Source organism: Sturnira hondurensis, unplaced genomic scaffold (assembly GCF_014824575.4).
Source record: "Sturnira hondurensis isolate 20B ecotype Veracruz unplaced genomic scaffold, ASM1482457v3 Scaffold0001872, whole genome shotgun sequence".
NCBI lineage: Eukaryota > Metazoa > Chordata > Mammalia > Chiroptera > Phyllostomidae > Sturnira > Sturnira hondurensis.
This window is the reverse complement of record NW_028074503.1, coordinates 21,220,533-21,245,810: the sequence shown is the minus strand read 5'-3', so window position 1 is coordinate 21,245,810 and position 25,278 is coordinate 21,220,533. Positions and strand designations below refer to the sequence as shown.

The 25,278-nt window shown below is 54.2% G+C and overlaps 1 protein-coding gene across 1 annotated transcript; it reads right to left on the bottom strand.

Moving 5' to 3' along the window:
- Window positions 1-3,731: 3,731 nt before the first annotated feature.
- On the bottom strand, window positions 3,732-18,543 carry SIGLEC15 (sialic acid binding Ig like lectin 15). Its single transcript, XM_037037048.1, has 6 exons — window positions 18,492-18,543; window positions 9,715-9,774; window positions 8,892-9,275; window positions 7,398-7,775; window positions 6,238-6,268; window positions 3,732-4,317 (listed from the first exon to the last, which is right to left on the bottom strand). Exons 1-6 carry the CDS (start codon window positions 18,541-18,543, stop codon window positions 4,236-4,238), a joined length of 987 nt encoding a protein of 328 aa, XP_036892943.1. The 3' UTR covers window positions 3,732-4,235.
- Between the last annotated feature and the right edge of the window lie 6,735 nt (window positions 18,544-25,278).

Below are 25,278 nucleotides of genomic sequence, written 5' to 3'. Positions count from 1 at the left end.
TTAAGCTGCACAGAAGGTCCCACCCCCTGAGTTCCTGGGTGGGGGTGCAGGCACCTCTGGGAGGGCAGAGCTGCTGGGGAAGGCAGTGTTGAGCTTGGTCGCAGCTTGTTCCGGAAATCACCGCAGCATTGGAGCACCGGGAGGTCTCCCTCAGCGTTCATTTTTACTAGTGTTTGTAAGACACATCCTGAACGGGCTGAGTATGGCCACAGAACACGTGCAATGCTGGCCAGATCACTCTTCTCCCTGAGACTTTTCCCACACTGTAAAGTGAGGAGCATTGACACCTTACTGTCCCCTGGGTTTTCGGTGAGAATTACCTGAGATCGCAGAGGGAAAGGGGCTTTGAGGAACACAGGGCTCCGGAACTGGGAGCAGCTGTTGTGGAGAAGGGGAGGCTGAATCTAAGTGGCCAGGGGTGGAGGTGGGGCCAGTCCAGGACCCCTACCTCTTGGTTCCTAAGGTCCCTCTGGCCTGAAGGTAGACGCCTTGTCTCATCCAGTCTGCAGGGGGCCATGTGGGAAGACCCACCGAGTCACCCCCATCCCAAGGTGGGGCTACCTCCCATGTCTGCTATCTCATGCACTTTGTCTTCCTGGGTCACTATGTCTCGCTTTAAAATTCAGGTTATTAACTAGTTCTCTGAGGGCAGGGGAGGTGTGTTGGACTCCTGGTGGATCTGGGCAGGCACCCAGGCAATTGTGGCCTCTTCTTCCTGCTGCCCCCCTCTAGCAGCGGGTGGGTGGCTAAGCATTGCCGGGAGCCTGTGGGTTATCAGGAGCCCCTTGCGGAATGAACGGTGGGCTCGTGTTCCCAGAGCACTGCGCTGAGGAAGGGAAGGCCATGGCTGGGCACCCTGGGCCACACTGGGAGGTCCCGCCTGGAAAACACCAGGCCTCTCAGGCTTCTTCTCTCGATGACTCAGGGGCCCAGGACACTGTACTGACTGAGCCCACTGCCAGGGGTTCTCACCCTGTTTGCCATCTATAGAGCCTCAGTGCTCCGAGGGGGTCCAGTTAGGGAAATCTGCTCGACCTAGACCTCTCAGTGAGAAGCCAGGCTCCCAGGCCAGTCCAGGGGTCTGGTGAGGGTCAAGGGCAGGCCCCTCCCCTTCTGCCCCTAGGACAGCTGCTCCATCTAGAGACCAAGCAGGAGGCTGCCTGTGCATTGTGAGCAAGTTGTCACAGGGCGTGCCAGAGGGACCCTCTGCTGCCCCTCCTCCGTGTGCATGCAGGCCCACCCCTGTGTCCCGAACCACTCCGTCAGAGGTGCAGTCCTTTGAGGAGCACTGCTGCTCCTGTTTCCAGGAAGCCCCACTTCCAGGAAGTGCCAACATGCAAGAAGGGCCACCCTCGGGGAATATGAATGTGGGTTGTATGACCATATTATTGAATTACTAATTTTCTCAAATGTGATAATGACGTTGAGCTTATGGAGGAGAATGCCTGGTTCTCAGAAGACACAAGTCTTCAGGGGTGAAGCGCCGTGATGTCTGCAGCTCACTCACAGACGGTTCAGCCACACACACGTGCGCACGCACTTGGGCGTGCATTAGCAAAGACGGCAACGTGTCAGTAACTGCTGAATGGAGCCAGTGGTACCTGGGTGGTCATCTTACCTTTTCAGCCCTGGGTGTGTAATTTGAAAAACGATCATGAAACAAAGTGAGGGTAAAGTCGCCTGCGGGCTTGGTTTGAAATTCCCGTCCTGCTCTCAGAGCCTGTCTGTGATTCAGGAAGTCCGGGAGGCGCGCAGGATGGGTAGCTGAGCAAGCCCCTCAGCTGTTCCTGATTCAGGACCCCTGGGCCCCTCTGGGGAAATGCTGCTCCCAGTGCCCAGTGTTCCACCGTGGAAACCCAGGCCCAGAACCCATAGTGGGGCCAGAGCAGGTGCCGTGGTCGGACAGGTGAGAGCAGCCCTGCTGAAGCAGAACAGGAAGCCAGCACCTGCGCGGCACCTCGGGTGCCCGGACTCCCTTCTGCCTCTGTCATCGCTGTGGGGGCTGGAGGCTCCTGCTGCAGCCCCAGCTCCGGCCACCCTGCCCCTACCCCCACGTTCCGGAACTGTCGATCACTTAATCATGTTGTGTCTGACCGCCTGGCCTTTGTTCAGACTGCCCCTTCTGTTTCTAATGTCTGTCTTTTCTCTCTCCCAACCTCCATTCTCCCCATTTGCACGGCTAACATGTACGCTTTCCATGTCTCCTCCTCTAGGAAGCCTTCCCAAGATTGGGCCAGTCACCCCCTTTTTTATGTGCTCCCATAGCACCCCCAGCACGCTGTTGCCCTTACACGACTTTTCTCTAACTTTGGAGTCCTCAGGGCAGCCCTCAAGTCTTCTGGCTGTTCTTCCAGGCACAGTGCAGGGCTGCCCTGCCCAGCCCCTTGAGCGTGAGTGGGACACATGGCTGTTTCTGGCCAGTGGACCACAATGACAATGGAAGACCTTGTCTAGAGCTTTCTTTTCATCTCTAACCGAGCCCTCCACAGCCTCAGAAATGGTGGAGCCCTAAGTAGGCGAAGCTGCCCTGCTGCTCTGGGATGGACAGCTAGCATGGTGAGAATAAACCCTGACTGTCTTCGTTCATTATGATTTGAAACACACGCCTTACTCAGTGCTATACTCCCAAACATTCAGGCCAACTCCCAGCACACAACAGATACATAAGAAATAGTTTTTATCTCTATTATTCTTGGCTGTGAAACTGGCCTTGAAGACCAGGCAGTGGTTCCAAGACACATGATCCCGCGTCCTTCACTCCTCTGCTGATACGGGACTGGCTCTCCCTTGAGGTGCCCCCAAGTATCTTTTGTAAGCAGGTGCAGTGCCAACTCCCCTGGCCATTCAACAGCTCAGGCACCATGAGCCGCCCTCGCCCGCCTGCCCTGGCGAAGGCTCTGGCGAAGAGGGCAGCCTCATAACCCACTGCCCTGCACGTTAACTTGTAAAGATCGCTCAACCTTCAGGCCATCTTCCAGGAAAGCATCAGAGCGGTCCCGTGCTCACTGTAGGTTACCATTCCAGCCTTTGGAGTAGTTCTGAAGGAAGAAAGTTTGTTCCCATTGCCTCCTCAGTCCCCTGGGGGGCAAGCTCTGTGGCTCTTTCCTCTGGCCAGCTCCCTCGGGTCTCGGGCACACCTCCCCGCCACTGCCTGACCCAAGGACTTCAGGAGCCCAAGGGATCTGGTTCATGCTGAAGCATGAATATGGAAGGCAGAACCCTGCCAAGTCAGCCTGGCAGGACTCGGCCAATGGGGTGAAACTGCTGGTGCTTTTGGACCCTGTACATCCAGGGGTGTGCAGGTCCTAGAGGGAGGTGGGAGTTGCAGTCGTGTTGTCCATGGAGATCCTGCAGCCTAGATGTTCCCCGAGGTTTCCCCACCGTGAGGACAGTGGGTTCCAGGAGCTTTGAGACGACTGGTGTTTTCTTTCCTTTTCTCAGGCAGTGTAGAGCAGCTGATGGGGTAAGAGTGGGCGAAGAGGTGGGGCACTCACAGAGGAGACACCGGGGGCAGACACCAGGCTCCTCCTCACCTCTGATTTGCTCTTCCTGGGACCACAGGTTTGCATGGCCCCAACCCCCTAAGCCCCAGCCTCAGGCTTGTTCTCTGGGACTTGAGTTCTCAGCGAGGCTGCTGTGGGCACCACACTTGGCCAAGAACTCTCTGCCTTTCCCAGAAAACCTCTGCAAGGAGAGCATGTTACAGCCCTCACCTCTGCAGATGGCCCGGTACCCCCCAGAGTCCTTCCACATCTCAGACCCCGACGGTCCTACCAGCCAGGAGGGGAGAATATCACTGTCCACACTCCACAGTGGAGGCACTGAGACCAGGTCCTTTGGAGAAAAAAAAAGGGCCTTGGTTCACACAGCAAGTTGGCGACAAAGTCAGGGTGGAGTCTGGGCCTCGAGACTCGATGAGCAGTGTCCTGCCTGCTTTACTGTGATGTTCCAGGTAAGAAAAGGCAAGAGGGGCTCTTCTGGAAGTTTCACACTGGAGCTCACACGTGCTCAGACATACACACACTCTTTCAAAATGCCGGCCCCACTGACGTAATACTGCTGGGGCTCCGAGACAGATGTTCATGTAGGAGACCACTGAGCCCCTGTGAGTGGGGTCCTGAGCCCCAGAGTGGCTGCCACGGTGCCTGAAAGCCAGGAAGGGCTGCCCCAGCCAAGCCTCACGTTGACCTTTGCAACTCATGGTGCACAGGTGCAGCCTGCGGCTGAGGGGCTCCTCAGGGTGAACATGTGGCTGCTCGTAGGCTCCGGGGGCTCATCTGGTTCAAATTTTCATAATTGGACTCCTGGGCCTGAGGCCTGTGGACAAGAGGAAGTTGGCTGATCACCCAATACAGGAAGTGGGGGTCCTCGACTTCCCAAACCACAGCCCAGCAAGGGGCAGGAAGGAGAGATGAGGTGGCTGACTCAACCGGGCCTGGACACCAACTGAAGTCTGGAGGCAGGGCAGCGCAGAGCTTGCGGAATGGGAGCGGACCCCGTGGGTGCCTACCGTATCCCAGACTGCAAAGTCTCTCCTCTCACAGGGATCTCATCTGTGCGTTCCAAAACCACCTCCGTGTCCCTGACCTGCAGGCCTGGCTTTCCTGAGCTCCACCTGCTTTTCTGGCTTCTGAGACGTCGGAGAGGGCATCTCAAACCCAAGTGTCCGCAGTGCTCACTGATCCTCACCACCACCCCTCTGTTCTCTCCTCAGCTTTATCTCAGTGCGTGGCACCCAGGGCTCCAGCTCAAAACCTGGGCGTCCTGGCTCCCTCCCTCACTCGTGATGGCCACCCGGTCCTCCAGCCAGCCCTGCCCGTCTCTCTGCCTCCACGAACCACCACCTTCATCGGGGCAGCCATGCCAACCTCAGCCTTGGCCAACAGCCTCCTCACAAGCCACCTTTTTGTTCAGATGGGGACATTTGTCCACTTGAACCCATTCAGTGACTTCCCATAGCACCCAGCACCCAGAATAAATCCTGCAGCCTCTCAGCCTACTCCACCCTCTCCCAGGTCTCTCCTGAACCTTTCGGCTTGCCGTTTCCTCCTGGATCACCTCCACCACCCCTGCCTGCCCCTCTGGGCTCAGGTATCCTCAATGTCATGTCGTCCAAGGGGATGTCCTGATCTAAAGCAGCCACAGCCCAGTGGCTCCCCTCACTCCCTGGAGCTGGGCTTCATGTCCTGCTTCTTGTCCATTTCCTTCAGAACTCTTATTTTAAGATCTAAGATGGTTTTGTTAAAAATCTCCATGGTAAAGTTTGAGTTCTCCGAGGTTGCGGATTTTTGCTGTATCTTCAACATCTAAAATGTGTACATAGGAGGTGCTTTAAATAAATGTTTAAACAATAGTATTCTGGTTTAGGCACCTTGGTGTAGTAGCAAATGAGTGAAGGAAAGGGATGTTGCATAGGCATTCGAGAATGGGGGGGATGGTTGCACAGGCAGCTGGGGGAGGGGCTGGGGCTGGCCGTGTGGCTTTTGCAAACCTTGGGGCACAGGTGAAGTAGAGCTAAGAGGGCGGATCCTGGGCTCGACTACTGGGCCCTAGAAGACTGTCTTCCTCCTCATTCCCGCCCTAACCCAGTGTCCCAGACGGACCACCCAGGTCTCGGATCTGAATTCTTTCCTCGTCAACATGAGCCTTCACTTGGACAAAGACCACACATGTGGGAGCACGGATGGGGGGGTCAACACCTCCCAGCTGGGTCCCTGGGCCCCTGACCATGAGCCCTCAGCACCTCTAATGACACTCGTTTGCAAAGGCTTCAGCAGGGCATCTGGCAGAATGAGGGCCTTGAGGTGGCTTTGGCATGGGCTCTAGAAGGCTGTTCCAGAAGGCTGGTCACTCTGAGCGGAGACACAGCCTTGAGGAGCCGTACCCCAGTGCAGAGATCAGACAGACACACAGAAAAGCGACCCCCTGGCACCAGGACACTGGGCAGGCCTGGAGGAGATGCTAGTGTGAGGCCTAGATAAGAAATGCGGGGGGTGGGGGGGGTAGGATTGGGAGGACAGGACACCGTGGCCTGGTCTGGCTGGAGAAGGCACGGCGGACTCAAGGAGGAGATCCTCTGAAGGCCGAAGGGAGGGCGTAGACCTTGGTCAAGGCCGGGATCCCAGCCCTAGCCCTTTGTCTCTCCTTTCTCCTCGTGCTGTCTGCACTGAGGAGCCTGCACCCGTGGGCCAGAGAAGACCAGAGCCCAGTGAGGTGGGGGCGGAGTAGCTCACTTACCGTGGTGGGGTGTCCTGGGTGGCTGGATGCTCTGTGTGGGGGACAAGGAGGAAGAGAAAGGGCATGAATCTACATGGGGGCCTAGGCCTGGCGCCCACCCTGCCCGCTGTGGAGAATGGCCTGAGGGGAATGTGCGACAACAGCGAGCTAGCAGGGTGGGAAGGAGTCACATAAAAGATGAAGGAGCAGGGTGGCGTGAGAAGCTGTCCAACTGGCAAACCCGCCTTCCTGGGGCCCTAAGCACAGACCGAGGGACCAGTGAGAGGGCCAGTGTAGCCCCGGTAAGGTGGCAGCCAGGGCAGCTGTGGCACGTTTTGGATTTCCTCCCAGGAGAGTCTGAGGCTGGTGGTACGGACCTGGGTAGTCTGAGTGGTTCTGAGAAGTGCCCCCTCCAGGGCACAGATGCCAATTTCCCCTCTGGCCCAGTGAGGGCAATGTGGGGCAGACTGCATCTCTCTGAGGACACTCTGCTAGTTTACCCTTCTGTAGTTCTGTACGTGCTGTTCCTTCTGCTGGGCATACTGTTAGCTCCTTGTTCTCCTAGCTCATGATTCACTCTCCCTCTCCCCTTCCTGTGGAAAGCCTTCCCTCTGGGCCCCTGCCCAGACGCCCACCAGAGTGATGTGCACAGACCTGCTCTGGGCACCCTGACTGTAGGCAGACTTGTGCAGACTGCAGTTACCTGCTTCCTCCTCAGCATCCTGTCCAAGGGCAGGGGACCCTCTGTCTATTCATCTCTGCAATGCTAGCACCTACACGGCTCCTGTAGGCCCTCAAGGTGCTGCTGTAACTAATGCAATGGTGCTCTTTGGCAAAGCCTGTGTATGGTCAGCGATCTTAGGGAGGAGTCTTTCATGGGTGGTGGTAAAGGGGGAGGGGGACACCAGAGCCATACTGGCTGGGTCTCTGTCTCTGTGACTCCAGGCTAGAGGAAAGTTCCTTAACCTTGCCTGGCCTCAGCTTCCATATTGTAGAATCGGCTCACACCGGTCCCCACCTGCTGGGGCTGGATGAAGGTAGAGGAAATGGGGATGATGTCTCTGTGCAAAAATAATGTTTGGGTTGTGTCATACCAGGTGGCCAGCCAGATGGCCTTAGCTAAAAGGACAGCTCCCAACCCGCTGCTCCCCTTGCACCCACCCTGTCCCAGGCACACCCACCTAGGCGGCGGTGGGTGGTGTAAGCGGCCACCACTCCCAGCAGCAGCAGCACCTTGAGGCCCAGCGCACTGAGCAGGAGGGTGATCGCTGAGGCCCCGGAAGCGCCGTGGAAACGGAACAAGTAGACGCTGGCCTCTGCGCGGCCCAAGCTGTTAGAGGCTGTGCACGTGTAGCGGCCGTCGTAGGCGAGCGCGGGCAGCTCGGCCGTCACCTGGTGGCCGTGACCCTGACCCGGGCCCGGCTGGGCAGTTGAAAGGTGGTCCAGAACTGGGCCAGACCAGGCTAGAGCGGGCGGAGGCTCCCCTTCGGCCGTGCAGAGCGCGCGGAAGGTATGTGCGGGACCGGGCAGCACCGAAATATTGACGATCCTCGGGGCAGCTGTGGGAGGCAGTGAAGGGGGGCGGGGCATGCGGGAGAGAGGGAACCACTATCAGAGCGAGTGCATGCAGCAAACAAGGAGAAGGGGTACCTTTCCTTGTCCCCTAGAGTGGCCCAGGAAGTTGGAACAGGTGGGACGAATGTGGAAAGGAGGGAGTGGGCACCAGGTGCCTGGGTCAATAATTTGACCAGGTGTGGCCTTGGTCAAACTATCCCGCTGCTGTGCCTCAGTTTCTCCGTGTGTGAAATGGGAATCACTCACTTATAGGGTTGGTGAGATTTGCCAAGTTACTACGTGCGGGGCGCATGGATTAGGGCCTGGCCCATAGGAAGGTGGTGGTTATTGTTGCAGCAGCACAGGGTTGGGGCAGTCTGCTAGTAGGATTTCAAGGGCACCTCCCACAACCAGAGGACCTCACTGGGAGCTGGACGTGAGACTGATTCACTGAATCCGCGGCCCTGTGTTGGGTAGATGCCAACTCTGGGAAGAAACTGAAATGCGCTCAGACAATCTAGCCCAACCAAGGGCACGTGAGAAGTTCTTGGGAGAGCTAGACTCGAATCCAGAACTCCTGGACACCCCCCACCCACAGCCCTGCCCCCCTCCCCCATAGCAGGGGATCCAGGATTTTTTAAAGCTCGACAGGTAATTTCAATGTGCAGCCAGGGCTGAGAACTGCTGGCCTGGGGACGGGAACCCCGGTTTCCACATCTTGCGGCTCCCTGCACACCTCGCAGGGGGTGTGGCTGCTGTTCAGGGCACACGGCACACACCTCTTGGCAGCCCTTGCCACACGTAGGGTTGCTGTTCACTATTTTTCTCTCCCCTGGACTTTGAGCTACTGGGGACTCTCACGCTCTAAGAGCCTCATTACAATGCCCGCTCCCAGGCCCCACCAAGTCCTTCCGGGGCCCGGATTCTGCATCTTTGACCAAGGCTCAGGTTGCCCGTAACCACCACCAAGGGCGAGAGCCCCGCTCTAGAGAAACAAGGGGATCGTGCATCGATCCCCTTCCTATGCTAGCGGCGGGCACAGTGCCCGGCACCTACTGAGCAGCCCCCACTCCAGAGCCAGAGGGAGGGGGAAGAGGAAGGAAAGACGCCTCCGAGCTCACCCGTCACGCGGAGCCGGACACCGTGGCGGCTCTCGTAGCGGTCATGGATGTCGCCGGCGAACTCGACGCGGCAGAAGTAGCGGCCCTCGTCGGCCAGGGCGAGGCGCTCCACGCGCAGAGAGAGGTCGTTGCGGCGCGGGTTGCCCAGCAGGTGGAAGCGGCCGTGCAGGCTCAGCGCCGTCTGGCAGAGCTCGCTGCCCCGAGCCGCCGCGCAACGGAACACCTGCGGGCCCGCGTAGGGCTCGCCCACGCGCCAGATGGCCGTCAGCGGCCCGTCGTAGTGGCGGTGCGGGTGCGTGAAGGTGCAGGGCAGCACGGCCGCCTCGCCCGCCGCCGCGCTCACCTCCGCCGGTACCTGCATGGACCAGCGCTGCGCAGGGGCACCTGCCGGAGCGGCCGTCAGTCTTACCCGCTTGGTGGCCCTGCCGGCTAAGTGCCCCCAAATCCAGGGTTCTGGAGGGAACCCCTGGAGACCCAGAATTCATGAAGCACCCCGAGAGACTGAAAACCCCAGGACTCTAGACTCACCCCCTCCCCCAAACCCCATGACTCAGGAAGCACCCCTCCCCTTGTAAAAGGGGGTCTGGAAACCCACCAGGTGATTAGAGAAGCATCTCATGGGACCTTGATTCCCCTGACTGGCCAGGTTCCTGTAGCCTCCCCCACTTTCCTGGGACTATTGGCCTATCTCCCTCCGGAGATCCCATCTCACCTACAGCCCAGTGACCCATCACCCGCTCTGCTGCAGAAAAGTCCTGCGATTTCTGTGGTTCCAATGGACTCCAAAGACCTCCGAGGTAGTGAGGATAATAAAAGTACTTACTGTGCTCCTCTGTGTTGAGCGAGTTCCTGGTAGTATCTCTTTTAGTTCTCACAAATGATCCTAGAGACAAACATAGTTATCCCTGGGTTACATGTCAAGAAACTGAGACACAGAGAGGTGGAGTAACTGCCTGAGGTCACACAGCTAGGATGAGGCAAAACCAGTGCTGAAAGGCAGTACTGCTTGACTCCACAGGGGTAATCTACTGCGCTAAAGGCTTGGGACCTAGGGACCCACCCAAGGAGACCAGCAGTTCCATCCATAGAGGGGAGACTGAGGCCTGGGAGGCAGTGATATGTTTTGAAGCTAATGTGGTTAAGTTGGTGACTCTAGAATCTGGGTCAACCCAGGTGGGCTTCCGAAGAGGCTGGTGCCCAGGCAGGGAGCTGGAGGCCAAGTGCGGTGGGCAGTTACGCTGCCTCCTTACTCTGTGCAAGCACCTCTGGACTCACAGAGGGCCAGTGAGCTGCTGCCTGTGTGACTGAATGGGTGCTGCTTTGAGAGGGGGGCGAGCTGGGTGGGTGGATGGCTGGCTGTCAGTGCCGGTCCCGGGAGGGCCAGGCCCAGGGCTGTGCCTCCACAGGGAAGGAGGCAGGCTTAGCAGCTAGTGCCCAGGTGCAGTTCACAAAAAGAGTACTTAAAGGGAATAATATAGCAGCCCTTTGTGTATCCAAAGGGCTTGCAGTTGACATAGTTCTTTCACGTACGGCACGTCACTCACGTGACCCTCAAAACACCCAGGGGAGAAAAGCAGGGCAGATATTGTTATAGGTGAGGAAATGAAGACCCAGAGTCACACAGGCGGAAGGTGGGAGAAACCCAGCTCTCTGGCTCCAAGTCCAGTGCTCTCCACTCTTTAGAGTAGCGTGCCACACGCCCTGGCAGAAACCCTCCCGGCGGGCAGAGCGCCCTCCAGGGAGCCCATCCCATCTGTGGATCACCTACCGGTCAGAGCATTCCTCCTGCACAGAATCCACGCCTGCACCACCACGTGACTGCCACTGCTCTGTGAAGCATGGCGCAGTCCCTCCCTGGGATGGCCTTTCTGGGGTCCCATCACGCCTATCCAGGGCCCACAAAGCCTTCCCTTTTTTGGCGCAAGTCCCTGTCCCTTTTGCTGCTCCTCCCCATCCCCAGGGCCTGCTCAGTACTGTCCTACAGGGTGCTGTCCTGACCTGGGGCTCCAGATGTGTGCTCCAGGTGTGCTGGGCGAGGGGAGTTCGGTCTGAATCGGGCTGCGTGAGCTGTGCCTGTATATAGCCTCACTCTGCCCTTGTGCTGAGCTTGCAGTCAAATAAAACCACACTTTTCCCCCCGCACACACCATCTGCTTGTAAGCCAAATCTCTGTTCTTCTGGACTAGCGGAATTGTGCTTTTGAACCCAAATGGAGGACTTGACAATTACCCTAAGCATGAGCTTGCTCTCAGTTGTTAGCAGTAATCAAAAGACCAAATTGGAGAAACCCTCTCGGAAGGTTTTGCTGGTTCAGTCAGTACTGCCAGCTGCGGAAAGCATCTCCCGGCTCTGGAGACTCAGCTCCTGCCTCAGTTTCCCTGCATTTCCCACCTTTCTCTGCATTTCCCACATCACCAAAGCCTTATAATAAATTTCCTATAACCACTGTTCAGTCTAGCGTATCCTTCTGACCCAGGCCAAATTCTAAGAACTTTAATAAATAAGACATTTAAAGCTCTGTACATACAGCTGTTTCTAATTGTATGATTAATGACTTTCCTGGCCAAAATAGCCTTTGTTTAACATAAGTGAATCTATGAAATTTCCTCTACTTTTCCTAGTTACCTCTATATCAATTTTTTTCTACTGGACTGATCATGCCATATACCTATTATGTAACAATCTCTACAAAAATAAAGCTTAAATCAAACTCTGTGAGTTCGGTCAGACCCTCAGAGGCTGGCTGTTCTCCGGTATCCAACTGGGTGTCTGACACTTCTTTCGTCGCCTGCGCCGTCCATCCTTCAGGGACCCTGAGACCTGCCGAGGCTGGACCCCGGCAAGCCTCCCTGACCCCCTACATCTCACGGGCATCCCAGATCCCCCAGGTACGGTTTGCTACTGTGCATTCATCAGGTAGCAAACCTTTATTGGACACGTGCCCACTCTAAGCCAGGCACTGGGATAGGAGAGGGGTTGCAAAGATCAAACGGCAATTTACCAGCCTGTTGGAGCTCACAGCTCAGGAAGAGAGGAGGATCTGGGAACGCATAATTACACCACTGCCCGCCAGGTGTTCTTGTGAGAGATACAATGTTCCCTTTGTCTGAACATGGTTTCGGGCCCTTTTACCAGTTCCTTCCTGGCCATGCCCAGGTCTCCTCTGAGTCCCTGCAGTCGCTAAGAGGCCCTCCTTGAGCCCCAAGCCTGGGTGTGGCACCCCTACCCTGTGCCCCAGGGCTGGCAGAGGTGCATGGGCATCGTCTGTTCTCTGTGTGTCTCATTCAGGCACCCAGAAGCTCTGGGGGTGGGGCAGGGGCAGGGGCCACATGTGCATGGTCATTGTTGTGTTGTCACTGCCCAGCACAGCGCCATGCCACGTAACTAGTAAGTAATGGAACTGCTGTGACAGAGCAGGAGGGAGAGTGATCTGGTGGGCAAGGATGGCTGGCATGGGGGAAGTGGCATCGTGCAGCTATTGGGCAGGCAGGGAGTGAAGGACCTGTGAGAGGGGAGACGCCATTTCAGCAGAGCCTTCAGAGAGGAGAAGGGCGCTACTGAGTCTTGAGGTGGATTGAAGGCAGTGTAGGCAAAGGGGGACAGTGGGGCCACACCGGGAGTTGGGGACAACAGCAGAGAGGATGCTGGGCACGGAGGATAAGGGGGCCCGAGTTCACAGTGCTTTGGGGACTTCTTTAGGGGCATACCTCACCTTGTTTCACATGCACAACAACCCCATTGGGATATCATTAGCCCCTTTTTAGAGAAAGGAAATTGGGGCTCAGAAAGTGCCAGGTCATGTGATGGACCAGAGGCCAAGCCAAGGCTTCCCCCTCAGTAGGTCACACTCTTACCTTGCCCCTACATTAATTACTATATTGTGTTGCCTGAGGAGAATAGCCCAGTTTGGAATCACCTGGAAGTGTGATATGGAGGGTGGCCCCACCTGCCTGGGGTGTTTTTCTGAAGGAGCAGAGGGGACACCCAGAGACCCTTTCACCAAGCTTTATGACCTTGGCTCACTGCAGTGCTGGCGTTGGCGGGCAGGAACCTGCGTTTCCTGTTTACCTGCTGGACGCACTCTCTCGCACACAGACCTTTGAATGGATCCTCCCAGGGGACTCACATTGCCAGGAATGGCCCAGGGAGCACGTGCGTTTGTTTTGACAGCAGTTTAAGCTCCCAGCATCCTGTGCTGTTTACCATTCCCTCTGGCAGCTCACGCAGGTCTCTTGCCTCTCAGCCCGGGAAGGCAGGGGGGAAGTTCTGAACTGGAGCTACCTGCCCCTTCTAGTAGGGCCTCTAATCTCCTTGGCTCAAATCGGTCAATCTCTGGGGTCAACAGGAAGCCCACATTCTTCCCACTGTCCAAAATACCTCCCCTCCATGGGGGCCACGGGGCCTGGGGGAAAGCGTTTCAGCTTTGGCACAGCCGGGTCCCGGGGACAATTTTACTGGGGGTCATTCTTTCATCAGATGTGTATCAAGTTCCCAGTCTGTGCCTGGTACTGTTCTGGACTCATTCCCTTACTGGGAGATGTTTGGGTGAGTTTGCTACTTCATGTCCCAATCTCGGGCTTCTCTGCAACAGAAAGGGCAACTTAATACCTTCCTCATAGGGTTGAGAGTTGAAGGAAATCGCAAAGGTACTGCCCAGTGCCTGACACTGAGCAAAGGCTGGATGGCTGTCAGCTCCCTTCGTTCCCTGGCCCAGCGGAGGGGGTGGGGATAGCAGGGGGAGGGTGGAGAGTGCCCCCCAGTGGTGGAGAGTGCTGTGGGCGTGCAACCCAGGGGGTGCAACGGGGGGTTACGGCATTGATACCGGGACATCAAACTATGGCGTCTCCACTTGGCATCTTAGGCCACGGGAAATACAGTCGCCCAGTCCTTGCCCTTAACTCCCTTGCTAGCTAGTCATTTATTCATGTATTTGTTTACTCAGTAGGTACTCGTGGAGGGTCTCTTGTGTGCTAGACATTGAGCAGGGTGTGGGGACGCAGTCACAGTGACAACAAGTAGCCCTTGGTGTGTTATAGGCTGGCCACTTGCTTGGCCACTGTTGGGTTTTCCTGTACACACAACTCTAGCAAGTTTGTTTGGTTGGCATCCAGCCTAGGGAAACGCGGAGTGGAAAGCTGGAAAGCGGATTCTGTTTGCTGGCCCACTGAAAGCAGCCAGAAAGGCCACCTGGCATTCGATGTAAAAACAGTAAGAAGATGCCTCGGGACAGAACTGCCTAAAAGCACAGCACGGAGAGGCCATTTGAAGGAGGAGGAAGGGCAGAGGGCCTTCCAGCATCGTGAGGCCGAGGCAGGCTGCGTGGCACCTGGCCCAGCTGTGACCCGAGTCACCTTGGGAAGGTTCATCACCACGTGGGGTGCGCCCCCAGGTGGGGGTGGAGCGCAGGTCAGGAGTCTGTTTGGGGCCACAGCCCTGGCTAGACTGACCCCCGCTTTGTGACTTCAGGCAAGGCCCCGTAGCTCTCTGGCCTCACAGTCTATTCTGATGATGACATTTGGATAAAAATGATAAGGAAGTCAAGCATTCTAGAACTATGTGTATTTAAATTAAAAGACTTCAAAATAAGCCACGAGGCATCCAGAACACTCAGCTACTGGGACAGTTGCACCCGTGCTTTATGGTCCCACACCAGCATTTCCCAGACTCTCCACGTGGCGCCCTCGTGGCAACTGGTGCTCGGCAGGGGAGGGCGGGCTGCAGCCTTGGGCTCTCCCTCCTGCGTCATCGTCATCATTGTCATCCTGACTCAAAGGAGGGCCAGTCGACTCACCCTGGACTCACCCTCCCAAAGCTCCATGCATAGCTGCAGGGCCTGGACGGGCAGCAGGGCATCGGGACGGGTCAAAAATAGAAACCTTGGCTTTGGCTGCCACTGACCACAGAATTCTGCCAGCTCCTTGGGGACCAGGGAAGCAGGCACATGTCCGAGAACCCCTCTGCGGGGCCTTTGTGGGTGGAGCGTTCTCTGCTCTCATGCTCGTGTTAACTGTAGAGAACAGCTGATCGGTCTCATCGTGGGTTGTGGGGCGGTTGCTGTCCGTGGGTCGCAGACAGGAAAGTGACCCAAGGTGGTTGTGGTGGGACGATGGTCAGTGGGGACAGGTGCCCTCACGGAATGGTGCTTTGTCAGGAGTTAGGCCTGTTGGGTGGGTTTTCTGTGACATTTTCTGGAGGAAACGAGTTATGGACTTGAGAGTGGGTGCCATCCTCTACTGACCTGGAGGGTCAGTAGAGGGTATTTGGGGGGCAGGGGCAGATGTTCATTTTGGCCACCAAACCCCACCAGTTAGATGTGTGGGTTGAGCTGGGGGACGTTGCCTTCCTTCCAGTTCCCCCTGACCCTCTGTTTGCGGCCGTGGTTGTCCAGATAGGTAATCAGTGGAGAAATGATGAGAAAGATGTCGGGTCCAGAGCGGGGAAGAGGGGTGGAAGCAGGAATTCCTTCCTTCACTGAGAAGCAGATCCAGAAGGTTCCAGGGAAGGGGTGAGGTGCTGGGCATGTGAGGGCAGGGCCTGCTGGTCTCGTTCTGCCCTCAGGGTGGTCTCGGCTGCCCCCTAACCCTTGTCTCCCTGGCCACTCGGCTGCGGCAGTGGGCCTGCTGGTGAGCTGACTGAGACTCTGGGCCTCTGTCCTGGGGCCAGTGTCCGCCACAGGGCGCTGCTCTTCGCAGTTCCGAGTTGTCCTGTGCCTGCCCATGCCCTGAGCCTCCTCAGGGGGTCCCATTCCCCTTCACTCCTCCTCCCTTCTGGGTGAAACTTCTCCTCCCAGGCTACTGGACAGAGTGGCCATCAGGAGCAGAAGCAGTGTCCTGGCTCATTAAACCCTCCCATGTCCTCCCAGACCCATTATGGCTGCCAACAGCCTCCCTGACCTTTACTTGCGTCCTGCATAAGCACCCCCACACCCTCGGGTGACACCTGTGATCAGTCTGACCTTTTCAGCTTGTTTCTCTGCAATGGTTCAGAGCTGGTCCAGTTAATTCCTCTGGGCACCAAGCTGTGCCCCAGGCTCACCATCCTTGCACGTAGGTGGTGCAAAGGGCAGACTGTACACAGAAGACACCCCAGAATGTCACCTGACCTTCCTAAAACAGGGACAGGGGTCCTCACTTTGTGGGGTTGTGGTGAAGAGTGAATGAACTGTCCCTTCAAAGCTCTGTCACAGAGGCCATGGAGGATAACAACTACTGTGATCGCTAAACCTGCTCATCAGGCTTGTGGGCCGATGGAGGACACTTACAAGGTCACCCTTGTGGTTAGAGCTCTGGGACCCCTGTTTTTCCCGCTCCCCACCTTCCCTGGCATCTCTCATTTTTTCAAAGCAGATTTGTAGGGAGAGAAAGAGGAAGAACAAGGGAGAGTGGAGGGGGCCCTGGGGGGTTGAGGGGCTGCCCAGAGCCCTGGGTGCTGTGGGGCAGGGAGGACCCAGGGAGGAGGGAGAAGAACACAGCAAGTGGAGTGGGGTTTCCTGGGACAACCTCATCCCACTTCGCTTTTGCTGACGGCCTGCCCTGGGCTCCATGCTCAGAGAGGTGGACTGATGTGACTCAGGGAGGTGGCTCTCACACTGCCCTCCTGTGTCTCAGCCAAGCCCAGCCCGGCCCGGGGGCCTCCTGCCCAGTCCTGAGGCCACCCAGAGGGGCTCACAGGTGAATGTCACAGAGGGGTTTCAGGAAGTGGGGCCCCGCTCACCCTGGTCACTGGCCTCTGGGTTTCAGCAGGGAGGTTGCTGTCACACAAAGAGAAGGGTCTCCTCCCCATGTGGCTCATACACGTGGCCCGGCCTTCCCAGGGATCTCGGCCCTCAGCCGGAGCGTCTGTGCCCCTGAGGTTTTGTCCTTGAACACATGATGTGCATGCTTCCTCTAGATCTTGAGTCTGACTGATTCACAGCAGCTGAGCCTCAGCAGGAGACGGGAAAACCAAGCCACAGCAAAAACGCCCCCGTACCTAGCTTCTCTTGGAGCTGTGTGACTTCAGCAACATTTCACTGCCGCCGATTGCACAACCACCGAGGGCCAGGAGCCATGCTGGGGGCCCTCCTTCCATGACCTGATTGTCCTCCACAACACCACTACGAGGTGGCGGGCACCCCGCTGCATGGGGGCTCAGAGAAGTTAGGACACCTGCCCAGGCCCACGCCGCTAGTATGTAGCAGAGCCGAGGTTTGAAGCCATGTCTGACGTGGACACGCAGGGCCTGACCTGCTTCTCTCTGATCTGCCCCAGGCCTGGGACAGCCCCCGCCCTCTATGTGGGACCCAGCCTTACAGCAGCCAGAAAGAGGGCTGAGTTAAGTCAACTCGGGAAACAAAGAAGCCCTTTCCAATTGAGCCCCCACCACAGGGGACAGCAGGCAGTGAGGGGGGTCCGGTTTAGGGCAACATGCAGCTGGGCTCACACCTCAGCTCCACCCACAGCCATTCGTTCACCTGTGGGAAGGGGATGGGACAGTTCCTTTCTCACAGGTGCTGGGGCCGACGTGCGTTACTAACTGAAGGGCCAGTACTTAGAGCTCTATGGGCACTTCCTGTTTCTATTCAACCCAGACCTGACCTTGACTGGACTCTGCTAGAGGGGAAGGAAAAGAGCGGAGGGACTGGGAGTTTGTCATCCAGTCCTGGGGACAGGACCCCACACAAGGAATGTCGACTGACCCGTGAAAACATGATGTCAGTGAAGTCACCATGCAGCACGTGACAGCAGTGTCTGTGCACACGGAGGGACAGGTGCTGCATCCAGCAGTCACGGGAAGGGTGTCTCAGGCTGGGGTCAAGGGACCTGGACAGAGGGGCTTGGAGCATGGCCTCTGACGTTTATCCTGGTTGCCCTCAGTGGCACCAACCACCATTGCCGCTCAAGATGGTGGTTGAAAATGCAGATTCCCAGGCTCTGCTGCCTGGTCATGTGACTGCACAGGTCTGGGGTGGAGCTGAAGTGCCTGCATTGTAACAAGTGCCCCCCGTCCTCTGGGTTTGTGATGCGGTTGCTCCCTGATCAGTCGTTGAGATGCACTGTCCCCAGGGACATGAACTCACTGAGCTAAATGACGCAGGTGTCGTTGTTACCCAAGCCTGCCACAGTTTCCACTCAGCCTTTGGGGTTCCTGCTGGGAGGGCAGGGTGCCCTCAGTCACCTGCTCTGGTTCCCACATGAGCTCCTCCCCATCCTGACCCCAGACCTCGGTGTGCTGTCCTCCCCTCTCCCTGTGTCCGCCCTTCAAGACGTGTAACTCTTGGGTGACAGAGCGCCCAAAGTCTGTTCAGAGCCTGGGCTGCCCTCCCCGTACCTTGCCCCCCCATCTCCCAGCGATGGCTTTTCCCAGGTGGCTTTTCTACAGGTGGGCACACCGAAGCCCAGAGAAGTCAGGGGTCTGCCTCCGTCACTTTCCCAAGACAAAGCCCAGACTTGAATTTCTGTCACCACCGCCTCCCAAAGTGCAGCTCTTCCTCCTCCACGGGCCCGGAGGCTGTGGGTAAACCTGGCTGCTTCAAGTTCAAGGAGAAAAGACTGCATCAAGGGTTTTATGAGCATCTGTGCTGTCCCCAGCAGGGGCCAAAGAGAAGAGTGGGAGACTCACCCATCGGGAGGATGTACACCAAGCAGGCCAGGAACCAGATGGACCCTTCCATGTTGTGAGCGCCTGGAGACCCCAGACCAGCCCCCACATTCGGCCAGGCCACCAGGAGAACCCTCCTTGGTGCAGGTGTGGGGGAAGAAAGGTTGGGGGTGGGGTGGGCGGTGTGCTCAGGTCTGCACCCGTGCTGGGTTCTGCCGGGGCTGGAGGAACTGGGGAGAGGCAGCCCGGCAGCCCGAGGTATGATTAGATGAGACCCGTGGGGCTTAGTCATGTGGAAAACCAAGAAGGGAACCACTGGGATGATTTTTCAGGACAGAAAACAGAGAAGTGGATGGGGAAGATGCAGGATCCTTTCCTGCAGCCTGGTTCCTCTGGACAAGCTGTGCTCATGCCTGGCTCCCTCCCTCACTCCTTCCTTGCCTCCCCTTTCTTTCTTTCCCTCCCCTTTCCCTTCCTGTGTTTTTAGCGGGCTAGGATGGAATTTCTCTCCCTCCACCCCTTCTGAAAAAGGGTTTTGATAAGATGATAAAAGAGACGGCGGGGGTTGGGGGGAGCCTGACAACATAACCACTCACCCAAGTGCAGCCAGAAAGCTCTCAGTATTTTGCCCTGGCTGCTGTGGCTCAGTGGATTGAGCACCAGCCTGAAAACCAAAGGGTCACCGGTTCAATTCCCGGTCAGGGCACATGACTGGGTTGAGGGCCAGGTCCCCAGTTTGGGGTGGAGGAGAAGCAACCACACACTGATGTTTCTCTTCCTCTCTTTCTCCCTCCCTTCCCCTCTCTCTAAAAATAAATAAACAAAGTCTTAAGAAAGAAGCTGTAGAAAGAAAGCTGTAGGTATTTACAAGGAAAGGACTTGTCACAGACCACTTCCATGACCAGACCCCCTGCAGAGGTCCTGGGGTCCTGCAACTGCTCCTGAGACTCAGATGGTCGTAAGGATCCCCAGGGATTTGGCGAAAGTGCAGGTTCTGACCTGGGCTGTCTGCGGAGCGCCAGTGCTGCCGCCCCGCTGCTGCTGCTGCTGGTCCATGGGCCGCACGTCCAGTATGGAGAGCTAAGACCCCTCCAACCCCATCCCGGGCGGCTGGGTAGAATACCAGGTGCAAGTCAGGACCCTGGGGGAGAAGGGAAGCTCTTGGAAGCTTGTTCTCAAGGGACTCACAGTGGGACCCCATGGGGGCTGGAGGGCTGTTAGCTGTGTCTAATAGACTGCACTGGGTTTGGACTGCCTGACGGCAGGGTCTGTGTTTTTGCTAACGCACTGGACTCCCGTGCCCCGGACAGAGGTAACGTTAGCAGTGTTGCTCTTCCTGTCCAGGTGGCAGAGGAAATGCTGTCGGCCAAGTCCAGTTTCTGCCCTGCCCATCGCTTGCTCCTCCCCCTGCACCTCTCTGTGTCTCAGGTGGGAGAGCCAACCAGCCATGCTCAGGAGGCCCCACCCCTGCCTGGCACCGCCCCAAGGTGGGTTCTCTTACCCACTGGCCTGGCCACCTTGGAGAAGAGGAGGATCAGGCTCTGGGGGCTGCACTCCTGAGAGAATGGGGGTGGGGAGGTCTTGTGTCCTTGGCTGAACTACTTCCCCAGCCCCTGGTGCAGCAGGCCGAAGCTCAGCTCCACCTGCCTGGAGCTCCTTCCTGGGTCCACTCAACTCCAGCTTGCTTCTTCCTTCTAACTGGTGAACCAGGGGCAAACTTTCAGGGGTAGATGTGGACCTCTTCCTTTCTTCCAAATAGCTTCAGAGAATCCCACAGCATGTATTGGATGCAGCATAGTTTATTTAACCACTCCCTGTTAATGGTGCTGGAACCGCCAGCAGAGCTGCAGGAGGAGTTTGTGCACATGCGTCTTTACTTACTAGTACTTCAATTTCACCCCAAACCCCAGAAGTGGGGTCTCTGGGTCCCAGGGTATGCACATTTTCATTTTAATTATTACATTCAGATCATGCTCCTAAGAGTTTGCAGTCAGAGTGGCGTTTTGCACCTTATTCTATACATTACAGTCAAAGGAGGAGGTGGAAGGGGGTTACAGGAAGTCCACCGGTGATAGATTAGGGGGGTGGGAGAAGGCAGAGGGGGATCTCTGGGATTAGATAAAAAGTAAAACGAATAGACACATAATGCTTTTGCACCGGTGGGTACAGGGTACTTCACAGTTAACAATGAACATGATAACAACAACAACGAAGGGCTCTGTGGCCTCCTGCTCTGGTGGGAGATTGCGCCCTGATGGGTTTGCACAATGGAAATTGTCCTGCCATTCTAAAGGTCTGTTATCCTTGGTGCAAAAAGACAATAGACAGGCTCAGTTAAGGCAAAGATTGCCCTTTGTCCGGGAAGATGGCCTAGCACGTGGCCATCTGCCACGACTCACTTTTATTTAGGAAGTCTTACTTTCTGAGCATCCTAGGTGGTTGCTTCAGGTCTGAGTTTGTAAGGCCACATGAAGGCCTCCCTTGAGCTTGTCAGGCTTAGTCTGTGGCCACTTTTAAATCTACACTTTCCCCTTTGGTCATAAATCAACTCATAGGATGCATTGGTGACGAACCTTCTGGTTGAATAATGTGGCCCCAAGGTGCTAGGAAGACGCATTCCTAGGAAGTCCTAATATCAAAGTTTGTCTTGCTGAAGGATGGACGGCTGGGGATGGGGTGAGATGACAACCTTGGGTGGAAGTCAAGGCTGAATTTTTCTCCAAGATGAAAAGCAGGTGAATGGGAGGCAGTCAGGTCTCACAGGCCTTCTTTAACGAAAACACTCCGGATCATTTTCAACCTATCAGCTGTCACCATCCAGGCTGTGCTGCCTGTCTCACTTCTCTGTGTTTTGCATCTAGTATAATGCTTATTCACAGTTTGAGGGCACCCATACAACTCATCAGCTGCCACAGTCGACCATGAGATGGGCTCCCATTCCCTGGGGCCCGTCTCTTTCTCACTGGGAGCACTCCAGGGCTGGTCATCAGTCAGCTGGTTCCCGCAAGTTGTGCAACTGGAAGCTGTGACTTTCAGGCTTATTTGGGGCCAGGACTGTAAGAGTATAATGGTGTAAGTTGCAATTACCGTCTAAAACTTCTAGAGGCCAGGAGGATGGTAAAATTTTCCTAAGTAAACTTCCTGTGCCTTGGTTGTAGTTCCAGAGGACTTCGTTTTCATAGGCATTTCAGCTTCCACCCAAATTAGTGTAGTTAGTCGTCCTTGTTGGGTTGGGGGTAAGCATTTCCCCATAATTAGATTCTGGAATTTATCCATAAAATTCCTTCCTTGATATTTTTTTCCTACTAATCTTCTACAACTTCCCTTGTTCTTCTTAGTTTCTCTTTATTCATTCAGAAATAACCAACTTCTATGACAAACTACTTACTTTTAACCTCTCTTAAACACACACACTCCCTTCCTTCCTTCTGCACTAACATTCCTTCTGAATTTCGAAAAAGAAACCAGAAACCATATTATCAGTATTATTGATAACACAGAAGTTATCTACTTACACCTTCATCAATTATTAACAATTGGGCTCTATACACAAGGTTTGAGAAAAGCCCAAAGAACAAGTATAATTATTATGATGATTAATATTAGCAGACAGATAAAGACAAACAAATGAAGTTCAACGTCAATTTGTAGGTACATGGGCCTTGTGGAGGCCTTGGGAAAGCTGTTTGTCTCTGATGTGGCAGCTTCCCATCCGGCAGAAGTCTTTGCCCTCCACGTCAGGTGGAGGGCGAGCAGCAGAGACAGAGGTGGCCGTGAATTTGCTGTTAAGCGCCTTGATAAGGTCCTTTCCAATGATGTTTTGGAGTGTCTTTCATTGATGTTTTGTCCAATGCACACAACTTCCTGGTTGTAAGTTGTGGTCTTAGTCTCCTGGGAGTGCGCTGTGAAATGGATTGGTTACTAATTCATCAGTCCCTCTAGGCTGGTTTATAAGTCCTCGATGATGATGCAGAATGTCTCCTTTTAGGAAGTTGATTCATATGTCCCTGCATCTAGATGTGTAGGGTGACCAGCGATTACTGAATGAGGAGAAAGGCTGTATGTTTACCAAAAGAGGTTGATTTTAGGTTGAGGAGCACTATAAGGAGAGCTGTGGCCAAGGAAATGAAAAGCTTCTGAAAATTTACCTAGTCGAGTTTTAACTGTATCATTTGTATGTTCCATCAACCCAGATCACTGGGGTGATCGATGCAATGAAAATACCATAGAATAGGCCAATATAAATGCATTGCATATGTGCCCAGTGAAATGAGTCCCTCAGTCACTGTAACTCAGAGGGAGTGCCCCCATTGGGGACTAATTCACCTACCATTAAGGGAATGATGCCTCGACCCAGTGAAAGAACATGCAAATCATCACTAGCACATATTTGCATTCTTGAGAGAATGGGATTTGGATAAAATCCAATGATCACACCTCACATGGGTCTAAAGGAGGGGGAAGTGTCTCTGGGACCCATAGGATTATTTTCCAGGGCTATATTTGGATAGATAGAACATCTGCTATCCACTTCATGAGCTACAGTAGGACAAGGTTTCCAGTAATATTGTTTACTCCACGAAATCATCTTTTCAGGACTTCAGTGTCTTAGCTTATGTACATGTCAAAGTGTAGGTAAGATTTGGTTTCTGATGGGGTCCAAACCATGTCTATTTGTCTGGTCAAAGTTTCCTTCTTTTTGTTGCCCCCTTGTCCTCGAATGTAGCTATTTCCTGAAACTGTGAAAGAGAGTCTTATTGACTTGCTGGAAAGCCAGGGGCATTCTCAGGTGTGGATAATTTGGCTGTTTAATGTGGCTTGACTAGCTGTAGCATCGGCTAAATAATTTCCTTTTGCTTTCATGGTGGCAGCTTTAGAATGTTCTGAAATTTTGACAATCGCCAATTGTTTCAATTTTGTACGACATCAAATAATTCTACAACTTATTTTCCATTCTCTGTGGCCTGCCCTGAGAAAGTTAGGAAGCCTCACTGCTTCTGCAACATTCTAAAGTTTCGAGCTATACCAAGAGTGTAGCTACTATTCGTGTAAATATTGGCAATTTGATCTTCAGCCAATTGACAAGCCTCAATGTGAACAGTTAACTCAGCTTCTTAAGCAGATCTTATTTAGGTTTTATTTACCTAAAATAAGATTTTTTTAGGTAAAATAAAGTTTTTATTTCGATTATGTCTACCGCGGAAGTTATCCCATATCCATCTTGGTAACATCTCTGTTCATCTCTAAAAGATCCATCTGTAAGCCAAATTAAGTCAGCATTATCAACAGGGGTTTCCTGTGAACCAGTCCTAGGAACAAGAATGTGGTCAGTGCCCTGGCTGGTGGGGCTCAGTGGATTGAGCGCTGGCCTGTGGACTAAAGGTTTGAATTCCCAGTCAGGGCACAGGCCTGCGTCGCAGGCCAGGTCTCCAGGTGGGGGCCTGTGAGAGGCAACCGATCCATGTTTCTCTTGCACGTAGATGTTTCTCTCCCTCTCTTTCTCCCTCCCTCCCCCCCCCTAAAGTAAATAAAAATAAAATAAAAAAGAATGTGGTCAGTAAGTGAAACACAGTCGTGGACGTGTTCATCCTGCAAAGAAGGTAGCAAAATTTCTGGGTTAAGACTGTAACATTGAGTTCAAGTAATATTAGGTGCAGAAAGCAAAAGCCAGTCAACTGACAGAAGGGTTGAGTGGGATGAGAATTCAGTGGAGACTCAACAGAATGAGGAACGTAAACGAAGGAGAACCCATCACTGTTTTCTCTACTTGCTTGCACTACACAGCTGTAGCAGAGATGGCCAGGCAGGGAGGCAGCCCGTTGGCTACTGCCTCTAACTGCTGACTATACTCTCCTAAACGTCTATGGTGACTTCTGTGTTTTTGAGTTAAAACTTCTAAAGTATTTCTTTCATTTCCATGTATAAAAAGTCAGAAAGTTTATAATTAAGGTGTCCCAGAATGGGAGCTTTAGATAATCCTTTTTATAGCTTGTTTTCCATCTGGGTTCCACTGAATTAGATCAGGACAATCAGATTTTAGGAAGACATCTGGAGGCTGGGCCGTGAATAAAAAGTTTGGAATCCAGTTGTGACAGTATCCAGTCAGACCCAGAAACCCTATAAGCTACTTTTTCATTTGTTTGTTTGTTCGTTTTTAGGAAAGGATGTTGTTCCTCTGAGTCTTTCACAGTTAATATTAGCCCAGTTTTAGATATCAGGTAACCAAGGTACTTTACTTGGGGTCGTCAGAATCAGAGCTTGTCCTTTGCTATCTTACGTGCCTTTGGCTGGCGCGTGTGATAGGTCTATCATGTCCTCTCAGGAGTTAATATGTTCCAGAGCATAAAAGTAAATCATCTACATACTGGATAAGAGTAGAATCTCTGAAAAATTCAACACTGTTCAGATCAGCTTTTAGTATCTAAGACAAATAGGTTGGACCCTCCCTCCACACATTCCTGGGGCTTTACTGTCCGAGTAAACTTATGATCTTCCCTGGTGAAAGCAAAGAGGTATTTCTGTCTTTTCTTTTCTTTTTTATAGGAATGCTGAAAGAGGTACTCTATAAATCTATCACTGAAAAATATCGGCAGTCCACAGGAACAGCTGAGAGGAACCATAGGATATTTGGCAATAGCTATTTATTTATAGCTTTGATATTCTGCACAAATCTCCACCCTTTCCCATTTCTTTTCTGAAAGGATGGGAGAATTACAGGGGCTCATACATGGAATTATAAACTTCCCTTTTAAAGTAACCTTGTATATTGGGCTCAATTCCAGCTTGTGAATAAAGGATATTGTGACTG